General features: G+C 41.6%; 1 protein-coding gene across 1 annotated transcript in view; it reads left to right on the top strand.

Annotated features, from left to right (window-relative positions):
* Positions 1-3,123: 3,123 nt before the first annotated feature.
* The window catches only part of MEIKIN (meiotic kinetochore factor), a 94,249-nt gene continuing 83,848 nt past the window's right edge, over positions 3,124-13,524 (top strand). Inside the window, exons 1-3 of the mRNA XM_047774739.1 lie at positions 3,124-3,539; positions 3,952-4,039; positions 6,259-6,319. Of these exons, the coding sequence (XP_047630695.1) occupies positions 3,214-3,539; positions 3,952-4,039; positions 6,259-6,319 (475 nt within the window). The 5' untranslated portion in view covers positions 3,124-3,213. The remainder of the gene's footprint in view (positions 3,540-3,951; positions 4,040-6,258; positions 6,320-13,524) is intronic.

The following is a 13,524-nucleotide window of genomic DNA, read 5'->3' as shown; positions in this document are numbered from 1 at the left end:
AGTCAGGGGGATCTTTTGAAATTGAAAATCTGGTCACGCCACTCTCCTGCTTAATATTCCTTTGCTGACATCCCATAGTTTCCAGGATAAAGTTCAGACTCCCTGGTTCAGCATACAAGGCCCAGCATCTCTTTTCTGGCTCTTCCTCCGAAGAGCCTTGACTCCAGTCATACCAACTGCTTTTTGGAGTGACCTAAAAGCACCATGCTCCAGTGTGCTTCCACGCAGCACGTACAGTCAGTCCCCTGCTCATTTAGCACCCTTTCCACTAATCTCCCTAATTCCTGTACATGGTCACATGGTTGATTGTCCCTCTGCCTCACTCCCACTCAGACTGAGTTGCTTGAGGTTGTAGCCCCAGTGCAGAAAGTCTGGCTGGTAACAGGTGCTCAAGAAATGTCCATGGAGTGAATGAAAGTACCGTTGGCCCTTTTTCATATGTTGCACAGCATTAAGACTGCAATACCCAAAGATACTTTCATCTATCACTTTTTTCCAAGCTGATTTTTCAGTCGGACCCAAAAGCCTGTGGATGGTACCACAAATGCAGCTGCTTGGGGCTGGGGAGGGGTGGGTCACTGGATGAGAAAATAGCATTCAGAAAAATTTACTCTGGGCTCCAGGGAATCCTAAACCCACGAATTGGCTGTTTCCCCAAAAGCTTTCTTTGGAAGTCTATTTAAAATTTGGAGTTTATTTTCCCATGCAAGTTAGCATCTCCACAACTGTTCCAAATCTAGTCAAACCCATCACATGACTGAACTGAAACACAGAAAGCAGAATTCCAAGTGTAGATATGGAAGCAGTACAACAGGGAAATGGAAGATGTTCAATTCAACTCTCATGGCTGAATGCACTGGCATTTATGTATTTGGGGACAGAGTGGGAGGAAGATAGACAAATGAGTTGAGATATCTCTGCCCCACCTCGCCCTTATGTAGGGGATGCATTTCCTTCCTGTTTTATAGGATGGCTAGGTGAAGCTTTAAATCAACCAAGTCTGTTTATAGTTCCTTTCCCTCCCTTTGCTGTTTAAGGCTTCAAGCTTTTTTCTTTGCTCCCCCTATGCCTTTCCCAGCCATGTGTTAGGACGAATGGGAACATGGCAAGCACGTTAACCTAATGCAGGAGATCCATGGCACCCACCTATGCCAACTACCTGTCAGAGGCCTCCTGGGCTTATTAATCTCTAAGGACCTTTTTGGCTCAAGAAATCAAACCAAAGGTTATTTCCAGGTTTGAAACTCTAGACCTTCACTCCCATAACCTTTTACTCAATGGCACTTCAGTGAATGTGATTCAGTATAGAGAGACAGAGTTCTAAGGAACAGGGCCACCAAAGGGCAGATGAACTTTTGCTCTAAGCTCTTACCCTTTTCCAAGCTTCTTCCATTTCTAGGCCTAGAGCATTCCAGGACCCATACCTCTCAAAGGTTATTTAAGAATTCCCAGGGTTTTTTCACAACACTCCCCAAAGGGAGAGAGGGAGCCTGGAGACCTGGCTTGTAAATTAGGGACTGGTCTGGTCAGCATATTATGGATGTGACTAGAGAAAAGATGTTGAAATATGATTATTGCTTTGTACAGCAACAAAACTGTGAGATCCTTGACTGCAGAAATATTTCTAATTCACCTCTGTATCCCCAGGACCTACCACAATGCCTAACACAGAATAAGGTGCTCAGTAAGTATTGATTCAGTGACTCAGAGCACTATATCTAATCAGGTAAGAATGCCTATCCTCTGTTCTTTAAAAAGTTAAGTTTTAATGATTAATTGACTTTATATGAGTAGATTTTGAATTTAAAAACTTGTGATTTTATTAGAATATTGCAGCTATACATGTGCTTATATTTACACACAATATTGGAGCATTATGGGAAAATTCCAAGTTTTTCTGATTTCATCTCTACAAACAGCATTTTTTAAAATGTGAAATGTCTTTTTTTTTGTCTTTTTAGGGCCGCACTTGCGGCATATGGAGGTTCCCAGGCTAGGGGTCAAATTGGAGCTGTAGCTGCCAGCCTAAGTCCCAGCCACAGGCAATGTGGGATCAGAGCCACGTGTGTGACCTACACCACAGCTCACGGGCAACACCAGATCCTTAACCCACTGAGCAAGGCTAGGGATCGAACCTGCATCCTCCGGATACTAGTTGGGTTAGTTAACCACTGAGCCACTATGGGAACTCCTGAAATGTCATTTTTAAAATAAACAGATGGTTATTACATGCACAATATATTTATCATATGCAGCCTGATGATTCAACATGAGTGTATGGAGAGAGCGTGGTCATTTCCATGTTCCTCCATTTGGCCAGAGCAAAGGAGCAGAGCCCCGGGAGGGGTGCCTCTGTGGAACTCTCTACGTTTTAACCAAAGAGCTGTGCAGAGATGTCCAGGAGGTCACTCCTGGGCAGCGGCCAAGGGATTCTGCTTGTCCCTCAGAAGAAACCTCCTGGAACCTAAGTTCTCCTAAAGCTTGGTTAGACTCTCAAGTACCATGGCCTCTAGTAAGTCAGTGGCCAGGGGTCATGAAGCTGATTGCTCAGGAGGACATTCACAGCTGAATGCACTGCCGTTTGTGTATTTGGGGGCAGAGTGGGAGGAAGAGAGATTAACTGAGTTGAGATATGAGTGATTTCTACGCTGAATGGGGCTGAGCGCCAGCTAGTCTCCACATACTTGGAGACTTAAAACTTCATTGGCAAGGCCTTCCTGGTAACTCTGCTAAGGAGAGTGGCCCAAAGCATCATTAGCCGGTTTTGGGCCCATCAGACTAATTAGACAATGAAAAGCAAAGGAACAGCCTCCTGGGCTAGGAAAAGGCTTTTTACCATAATTTTGCCTTCAGCACAAGGCATGGGAGCCCACACCTGGAGCCCAAGGTCCACACCAGCCACTATCAACTTCCCCGACACGGTGCCTCCAAGAGGGCGGGGCTCCGCCACATTACTCCGTCTTCCCAGAAACCTCTGCGCGACCCCCGCCAAGATAAAAAAGCGGGAGCGAGGCGGCCGCTCCAAGCCAGTGCCTGGGTCGGCGTAGGGTTTCAGTTTTTTTTTTTTTTTTCCTTGCCTCTTTCCTCCCTTTTCTTATCTGTACGCCGCGCTTGGACCCAGGTTCCCTCCAGCTGTAGCTCAGCTCTCAGGAAGGCGACGAGATAGGCTGTTGAGGGCCAAGAGGCCCCAGAGGCCTGGGGGGTGGGGTGGCAATGTGGCCACGACGGGTCTATACCCACAAGAAACGGGCAGGCCGGGGGCTCAATCTAACGCCGACGCCAGATCTAGAAGCCCCGGCAAAGGCGAGGGCCTCCTCAGGTCACGGCCGAAGGCTCCCTGACTGCTGTAAGCCCACCAGGCTGGCGAGTGTAGAGGGCGGGGTGGCTGGGCCTGGGCCCCTGGGCTCCCGAGGCCTTGGCCCTGAAACCTGCCACCCTCTCATAGGCCCAAAGAGAAAAGGCAAGACGCATGGTTTGCAGAAAATCCCGGAGAAGACAGAGCGGAGTGGGCAGGGGAGTAGCAGCTCTGGGCAGCCGAGGTGCGTATCCACTCGTAACAGCCCCATGCTTTGTGGCCAACCCTAAAACTTCAATCCGGATTTTCTGCTAATAGCCTCTCATTTTACAAGACAATGAAGAAAATAATGTGTTCTAATTTCGCTCTTCTCAGAACACAGACCTAGGAATTTGACTTTGGAAAAAGGGATACTTAAAAAAAAGATGAAGCTAGTTTGGTAATTTGCCAAGTTACCTAAAAGCAAGTGAGGTAAAATCCCTAGGAAAGCATTGGAGTCATCAGTTGGGTATTGATCCAGTTCACCCCCTGTGTTCCTCACTTGTTGTTAATGATGTCCTCAGAGCCTTTCAGATTCTAAACCATGTGAACAGTGACCAGGCGCTTGGAGAGCCAAGGCCAGACAGTGCAAACTAATTGTGTTGTTTGTTTGTTAGCACTCAGTTAAGAGGTACAGAAGAGAAAAGCCTCCAAGAAAATAGCCCTAGTGAAGAGGCCCTGGATGAGAAGATTGCGCCATTGAGTGTATGTATGTTTCACGTATGGTCCTTAGATATGCTTAGTGTGGAGACCAGTGGTACCTGATGTACCTCCTGACGAATGTATAATATGGTTTTGTTTAATAGAGACTACATACCTTTCTAGTGTCTTTATAAATGCTGATGATGTGGATTTTTTTTTAATTTTATTTTTTATTTTATTTTTTTGTCTTTTTGCCTTTTCTAGGGCCGCTCCCACGGCACATGGAGGTTCCCAGGCTCGGGGTCTAATTGGAGCCATAGCCACTGGCCTACGCCAGAGCCACAGCAACGCAGGATCCGAGCCGTGTCTACAACCACACTATTGCTCATGGCAACGCTGGATCCTTAGCCCCACTGAGCAAGGCCAGGGATCGAACCCGAAACCTCATGGTTTCTAGTCGGGTTCATTAACCACTGGGCCACGACGGGAACTCCGATGATGTGTTTTTAGATAGGGCCTTGAATGAGGTTAGACTCAGAGCCATGCATTTTTTATTTTTCTTTATTTTAACAACAAGGCAGAAATGAGGTGGGCCACTCCAAGCCAGCCAGTTTGAAAGATATTATTACTGGCTAGTTTTCTGTGTGTCAGATATAAAGTATTTCTTAGTAATTCTCTTATGCTTGGTAGCACTGAAGTATTTCAAGGCCATTTTCATGTTTCTCATTTGGCTTTGCATTAACAACTGAAAACAGAGGATTCTTTATCATTAGAGTATTATATAACTTCCTGATCTATTTAATATGGATTCTGTACAGTGTTTTGAAGATAGCAGTAGTTTGGAGAAACTCAGATATAAAAAATTGCTTGTGGAGTCCCAGTCGTGGCTCAGCGGAAAGAATCTGATTAGTAGCCATGAGGACGCAGGTTTGATCCCTGGCCTCCCTCAGTGCAGTAAGTATCCGGCATTGCTGTGAGCTGTGGTGTAGGTTGCAGATGCAGCTCGGATCCTGCTTTGCTGTGGCTCTGGAGTAGGTCAGCAGCTATGGCTCTTATTTGACCCCTAGCCTGGGAACCTCCATATACCATGGATGCGGCCCTAAAAAGACATAAATAAATAAATAAAAATAAAAATTGTTTGTGACTCATCTAAATTAGAATTAAATTTGATAGTCATGGTCTAGCATTTTAGCTTGCGTATTTCTTTATGACTTTTTTTGGGGGGGATGGGCAGTTTTCACAGAAGGCATCTTTTAAAAAAGGCTTTCACCCCAGATTTTAGCCGTGTTGAGTGCTCCTAATAGATGATTCAGACTGTGCAGAAAAAGTGTTTAAACATTTTCTTTTAGTTTTTGTGTATTTCTTTCAACTCCTTTTGTTCTGTGCCTTTAAAAAACTTTATAAATTATCTTATTGTATGAATTTCTCTAACATTAAATAATCTTCAAAAATACAATTATTAGTGTCAGTATATCACTTTGTTTTATAGATAGGTATACTATAATTTACTGTGTTTTTTTTTTCTTTTTGGTTGAGGATTATTTCCAAGGTTTTGCTCTTTTAGACATCAGTGGATATCCTACAACAGAAAATTTTTTGTGTGCCTTAAGTTATTATCCTAAGACAAATACTTTGCAGTGGGTCAAGGGTTGGATTATGAAAGTTTTTGATTCATGTTGGCCAGTTAGCACCATCCTATCTGAAATATATATATATGTTTGATAAATGAACAGTAGCATGTTGTCTTACTTTCCAGTTCTTTGAATGCTAGTAAAGTTAATACATTTTTCTCATTTTACTGCCCATTTGTGTGGGGTCTTTTTTGAAATACCTCTTCACCGTATATTGAAGATAGTTATACTCTTACATATATAACAAATATTTCCACATTTGTTTGCCTTTAATTTTGTTTCTGGTATTTAGATTTACATATCAATCTTTTGATTTATTTTGCTTTTACATTTAAAGGGAAAAAAGCCCTTCCTACCTAGGGGGTCAGAAAAGTATTCATCTTTGTCTTTTAGCTGCTGGTTTATCCCACCGTAGTTAGTTGACTCGTATATCGTTGACTTCCTAGCTATGTCCACAATATCATATTTTAAGATTTAACAGTAAAATAAGACTGTATATGTATCATTAAGCTGAAAGTAGGTTACATATGAAACTGATATACAAACTCCACATTAGTCTTACGTTTTCAGAATAACCAAATCAATGTGTTATAATACAAAAATTTTCAATCTCATAATCTGTGCTATATCTTTAATTCTTATTTCATATAGGAGTCAGTGACAGAAGGCCTCCAGGTTGACAGTAGTTCATCAAACAGTGAAATAGTATCAGGTAAGATCATCACTGTGAATTCCCTCAGCTTGCTTTCTTACACACATAAGCATCCTTTTGTATATCTGCCTCATCTTCCCATAACAGTGGAAGAGATGTCTTTCTCCTTGTCCAGTTTGAATCCTTCCCTTTGTGCTCTGGACTTTATCCTCAAAGCCTTTAAACACACACCAGTAAATTATAACTGCCATCAGTGCTACAGAAGTGAAGTTGACTTAAGACTTAAGTATAACTGAATTTAGTTGGAGAGATTAGGGAAGGCTTCCATGAGGGAATGGCAGTTTAATTTATATCTGAAGAAAAATACAACTTAACTTTACAGAGAGATGAATAGAGAAACCAGGCAGAAGGAACAGCATGTGCAAAGACTCTAATGTGGGACTGAACATTCTGTGTTCAGTGAACTGAAAGAAAGCCAGTGTGGCTAAAGTGGAGAGGAGGAAATGTGATAAGAAGACAAGATTGGACAAACCAAGGCCTTGCACAGCCATGTCAAAGATACTGATGTTTAGGAGTTCCTATCGTGGCACAGCAGAAATGAATCCAACTAAGAACCATGAGGTTGCAGGTTTGATCCCTGGCCTCACTCAGTGGGTTAAGAATCCTGCATTGCTGTGAGCTGTGGTGTAGGTCGCAGATGCATCTCATATCTGGCATGGCTGTGGCTGTGGCTGGCAGCTGTAGCTCTTATTATATCCCTAGCCTGGAAATTTCTATATGCCTCAGGAGCGGCCCTAAAAGAAAAAAACATAATAAAGAGAGAGATACTGATGTTTATCTTTGGAGCAGCAGGAAGCTGCCAAATTCTTTTAAACAGGGAATAATATGATCGTGTTAGCTACAGTGTGGAAAGAAGCAGGAATGGATGCAAATAGACCATTATGGTGCTGTTGCAGTGGTTTAGGGGAGGAATGATAGCACTTTGTAGTAAAGAATGACGTTGGAAATGGAAAGAAGTGGGCATGTCTTATGGCTATTGTGGGAAGAATTTGGCGAAAGAAGAAAGAAGAAGTAGAGGTATCTAAGATGACAAGTGTGGATTTCCCATCATGGCTCAGTGGCTCAGGTTTGATTCCTGGCCTTGCTCAGTGGGTTAAAGATCTGGTGTTGCCGTGAGCTGTGGTGTAGGTTGCAGACTTGGCTCCCATCCTGCGTTTCTGTGCCTGTAGCAAAGGCTGGCAGCTGCAGCTCCAGTTTAACCCCTGGCCTGGGAACTTCTGTATGACACAGATGCGGCCCTAAATCAGACCAAAAAAAATAACATATATGACAAGTATTTCTGGCTTGCATAACTGGGTATAGATTGGTGCCATTCACCGAAAAAAAAAATCTTATTTGAGAGAAAGATAACAAATTCTCTCTTTAATGTACTAAGTTATGAGTGCCTTTAAGATGACTAAGTAGCAATGTCAAATAGGAAGTTGGATGTGGAGGGCTAGTGATAGAAATGTGTGAGCCATCTATATATTGATGTTATTGAAGTTATTTTTGAAAACAAGAAAGGATGCCAGTACCACACCAGAAATACTGAGAAATTCTTAAACACAGATGAGCTCAGACTGATGAATATTTGAAGAGCAGAGGAAAACCACTGCAGAGGTAGGAATAACTCTGGATATACGCTTAACTCAAAACACTTGGTTAATAAATGCAAAACACTGTAGTAGAAAGGACCCTGAAGGAAATGTCGAGGTAATGGATTAAGCACTACTTTCTGGCACTATACGACCTGGCCCCTTTCTCATCCCCTTCTTAAATTAGAAACACTGGCAGCAACCAGTGCCTGCTGACAGGATGAAACCCTGGTTCAAACAAAGTGAACCAAGGGTTTGGCTCCTAAGGAGCAATTCTGGAGCTGGAGTGAGAAGCAGAGGAGAGTCTGATTACCACAAGGATAGCAGAGGGGTGAAAAAGTAGAAAATGTAGATTACTACGCATATGCTTGTTAACCCCAGGAAAAGATGAATGATGGCGCTCCGAAGTGGAAATTGTGACGTAGGAGACGTCTAGTGTAGATACTACCCAGACAATTAGGGCAGTGTCCCTTATAACCTACAATACCCACAAAACATAGGAGAGCATCCCTCCCAGAAAGTAAGTTCCCAGATTGTCTTATCACTTTTCTAAAATCTCCAGAGCTGGACTCTTGTTTCGGCATTTATCTCTGTGCCATACAAAACAGATTCTCAAATAGAGATATGAACAGTCAGGAACACTGAAACCTTTGAAGAAAATCAGTGCCATAGAAGAAAGGCTGTAAATACTACAAACAGAAGAATTAATACCAGAGGGAATGGGAGAAAACTTTCACTATATTTTTAGAGAAAAGAGGCCATTGAATCCATGATATAACAGGCTGCTATAACAAAAATTATAGTCTCTGGACACTAAAAATAGCAAAATTTAAAACTCGATAAATGTAATATTAGGATGTATTCAGCTGAAAATCAAATTGTGCCAGGGGTACAGCTCTAAAAAGAAAAACTAGGTATATGAAATCAGAAATAAAACATTTTATGAAGGTTTGGGTGATGAATTTAAGGAAATATTCCAAAAGTTGAAAGACATTAAAGAGAAGATAAAAGATAGAAATACTGTAACACAAGTCTGTGAATGTACTAAAACCACCCAATTGGGCACTTTAAAATTTTTAGAGGATGGTGGAGTTCCCACTGTGGCTCAGCAGGTTAAGCACCCGACATACTGTTCATGAGGATGTAGGTTTGATCGCTAGCCTTGCTCAGTGTGTTAAGGAACTGGCACCGCTGCAAGCAGCGGCATAGATCACAGATAAGGCTCGGGTCCAGTGTTGCCATGGCTGTGGCATAAGCCTGCAGCTCAGATTCCTCCCTAGCCAGGAACTTCCATATGTTGCAGGTGCAAGCTTAAAAAGAAAAAAATTTAAAGATTGGTATCTATGAAATATAAAATTTTACATCTATATATAAAAATTTTATAAATGTGTGTGTGTGTGTGTGTGTGTATTTGCTTTTTAGCACCACATCTGCGGCATATGGAAATTCCTAGGCCAGGGATCGAATCAGAGCTGCAGCTGCCAGCCTAGGCCACAGCCACAGCAACACAGAATCTGAGCTGCATCTGCAACTCACACCACAGCTTAGGGCAACACCAGGTCCTTTCACCCACTGAGCAAGGCCAGAGATTGAACCCGCATCCTCACTACTAGTCAGGTTCATAACCTGCTGAGCCCCAACAGGAACTCCATGAATTATGTTTCAATAAAGCTGCTATTTTAAAAAGGAAAATAGGAGTTCCCGTCGTGGCGCAGTGGTTAACGAATCCGACTAGGAACCATGAGGTTGCGGGTTCGGTCCCTGCCCTTGCTCAGTGGGTTAACGATCCGGCATTGCCGTGAGCTGTGGTGTAGGTCGCAGACGCGGCTCGGATCCCCGCGTTGCTGTGGCTCTGGCGTAGGCTGGTGGCTACAGCTCCGATTCAACCCCTAGCCTGGGAACCTCCATATGCCGTGGAAGCGGCCCAAGAAATAGCAAAAATAGACAAAATAAATAAATAAATAAATAAAAATAAATAAAAAGGAAAATAATTAGAAGCTGAGCCCAGGCATTCTCACATTTGAAAAATAGTAGTTCTAGACATTATAAAGTAAACAGAAAATAAATTATTTTTTAAATAAATTTTTTTGGAGTATAAGTGACTTAAAATGTTGTTAGTTTTAGGTGTACAGTGATGTGAAGCAGTCACACACGTACATATATAGCCATTCTTTTTCAGATTATTTCTCCATGTAGGCTAGCACAGACTACTGAGTAGATTTCCTCGAGCTATGGGTCCTTGTTACCAATCTGTTTTGTATATAGTAGTATGTATATGCCAGTCCCAACCTCCCAATTCATCCCTCCCCACAGGTGTTTCCCTTTTGATAACCGTAAGTTTAATTTTTAAATTTTTGAGTCTTTTCAGTTTTGTGAATCAAGTTCTTTTGTGTCATTTTTATTAGATTCTACATACTAATGACCTCATATATTTGTCCTTGTCTGACTTACTTTACTTAGTATGATAATCTCTAGGTCCATCCATGTTGCTACAAATGGCAATATTTTATTCTTTTCATATAGCTCAGTAATATTCCATTGTATATATGGACCACATCTTCTTTATCTAGTTCTCTTTTGATGGACATTTAGGTTGCTTCCATCTCTTGGCTATTGTAAATACTGCTGCAGTGAACATTGGAGTGCATGTATCTTTTCGAATTGTAGCGTTCTTCAGATAGATGCCCAGGAGTAGGACTGCTGAATCATATGGTAGCTCTGTTTAATTTTTTTTAGGTAACCTCCACACTGCTGTCCATAGTAGTTGTACCAACCTACATTCCCATCAGCAGTGCAGGAGTTCCAGAAAGGAAATTATTGAACACATAAAACTAGAAATTTTTTCTAGAATTAAAAATGGTCAAGAGGAGTTCCCATCATGGCGCAGTGGTTAATGAATCCCACTAGGAAGCATGAGGTTGCAGGTTTGATCCCTGGCCTTGCTCAGTGGGTTCAGGATCTCTCGTTGCTGTGAGCTGTGGTGTAGGTTGCAGACGCGGCTCGGATCCTGCGTTGCTGTGGCCCTGGCCACTAGCATATTACAAATACTAACAGACACAAAGGGAGAAATGGATAATAATACAATATTAGTAGGAGACTTTAGCCCCCCACTGTCATCAATGGACAGATCACTCAGATGGAAAATTAATGAGCCAACAGACTTCCTAAATGACACAACAGAGCAACTGGACTTAACTGACATCTATAGAACTATAGAACTGACATCTATATATAACTATATGCTAGTGGCTATGGCTTTCATGTAGGCCGGTGGCTACAGCTCCAATTAGACCCCTAGCCTGGGAACCTCCACATGCCGTGGGAGCGGCTCAAGAAAAAGCAAAAAGACCAAATAAATAAATAAAAATAAAAATTGTCATGAGAGTACATACTGAAAGAACCCGCCTTCTGCCCATCATAATTAATGAAAAAGATCCATGCCAAGGTACATGATGTAATTTAAAAAATCCTCTCCTAACCTATGCCAGAGGGAGGTCTCTGCCCCCTTCCCCTGTTCCTGGGCCACCTGGGCCCTGCTCCTCAGGTCACTCCCCCACCCCTGGCCCTGGGGAGAAGGCTGCCCATCATCCCTGAGTCACCCCACCCCCAGGTGTACCATTCCCACGCTCTCCTCTCAGCTGCAATTGAAGGCTTTAACTTTGCACACTTTGAGGTCACAGTTGCATCATTGTATGTAAAATAATCTGAATAAATCAAGAGGTTTTAACGCCAAAAAAAAAAAATCCTCAAGATAGGAGTTCTCTTGTGGCATACCAGGTTAAGGATCCAGCATTGTTATTGCACCCCGGGTTCCTGCCATGGCACAGGTTTGATCCCTGGCCCAGAAACTTCCATGTTCTGCAAGCATGGTGAAAAAAAACAAATCCTCAAGAAAAAGAACTCCTTTACTCTTCCAGAGCAAAAATTATTGATGGTAAATAAGCAATCATGAATATGAATGGCATTAGACTTCTAGAGCAATTCCAAAAGTTAAAACATGGTAGAAAGATGCATTTTTTTCTGATTTCAGATTTTGCACAGACAGGATAGATCCCCACCCAAAATTTGTTTCAAATTTCAAGGTTAACGATGCTACCCACATACCAAGAGTGTATGGAAAGGTTTATTACTGATATATTGAGGTCTTCTGGAGAGGAAGGTATTTCCTTAGCAGGACTGAAAGTATCTTGGGAAGCAGGGAAAGGAGAGTAAGTTGGGGTTTATAGGTGGTTAGAGAGGGCGGGCCCAGGATAAGTTTTCTTATGAATGGTTTTAACTTGCCAAAAGATGGAGCACCAGAGCTTATCGGCTTGCACAGATATCAGGCATAAGGGCAACATGGAACAGTGAGGTTTAAATCTGTCAGACACCAAAAAATGCAGTCAGTGTTTTAAATACTGATCTAGAATGCTTTTTTAAATTATTTTTTTTCTCCGTCATAGCTGGTTTACAATATTCTGTCAGTTTTCTACTGTACAGCAAGGTGATCCAGTCACACACACACACACACACATATATATATATATATATATACATACATTCTTTTTCTCACATTATCATCCATCATGCTCCATCATAAGTGACTAGATAGTTTCCAGTGCTATACAGCAGGATCTCATTGCTTATCCATTCCAAAGGCAATAGTTTGCATCTGTTAACCCCAAATTCCCAGTCCATCCCATTCCCTTCTCCTCCCCCTTGGCAACCACAAGTCTGTTCTCCAAGCCCATGATTTTCTTTTCTACGGAAAAGTTGATTTGGGCTGCATATTATATTACATATATAAGTGATATCGTATGGCATTTGTCTTTCTCTTTATGACTTACTTCACTTAGTATGAGAGTCTCTAGTTCCATCCATGTTGCTGCAAATGGCATTATTTTGTTCTTTATTATGGCTGAGTAGTATTCCATTGTGTATATATACCACATCTTCTTTTGTTTGAGTTTTAGAAGGGAAGAATATTTTAATAGCCTTTTCAGATAATCTTTGATAGTAGCAGATCTCAACAAGTGTTTTGTTAAAGGTTAGTTGCCATGTGAAGTCCGAAGTTATATCAGTACATTTTTCTTATTCTGATACGTTAAAGTTTATTGGTCTGTCTTAAAATTTAGATGGATCATTTTCTCATGCATAATTTTGTAACATCATGCTGTGGCCATTTGGGAAATATAAGTTCACTTAGTTGTGCACAAATATTGATAGATTTATTATGTGATACCAAAAACCATATTTGTTAAAATCACCACCAATATAATCAGAAAAGTCTCTTTAAGTAATGGGATGCTGTCAAGCTCAAGACGGTAGATATATGTTTGCCAAATTACCAATTCTTCTTGAAAAGTTGAATCTGATCATTGGCAACCAATGCTGTCATTTGTTTTCCCAGGCTCACTGTGTTAAGTTTTGAGGAAATGTCTGCCAGATACCTAAATTCGGATCAGTATAATTTGTCTAGAAATTGTTCTTTCAAGTAAAATTGGTGTTCCATGAAAGTAGTGCCTAAAATCAGCAGGCCCCTCAATCACTAAGTGTTTTTATTTTACTTTGATTTGCAGCAGATATATTTATTATTTTCTCATTTTGTCACACAGAATATTTAACCGACGTGGAGAATTTAATAAATCAGTC

Source organism: Phacochoerus africanus, chromosome 4 (genome assembly GCF_016906955.1).
Source record: "Phacochoerus africanus isolate WHEZ1 chromosome 4, ROS_Pafr_v1, whole genome shotgun sequence".
NCBI lineage: Eukaryota > Metazoa > Chordata > Mammalia > Artiodactyla > Suidae > Phacochoerus > Phacochoerus africanus.
Note: the sequence above shows the minus strand (reverse complement) of the source record. Positions and strands in the feature narration are given on the sequence as shown.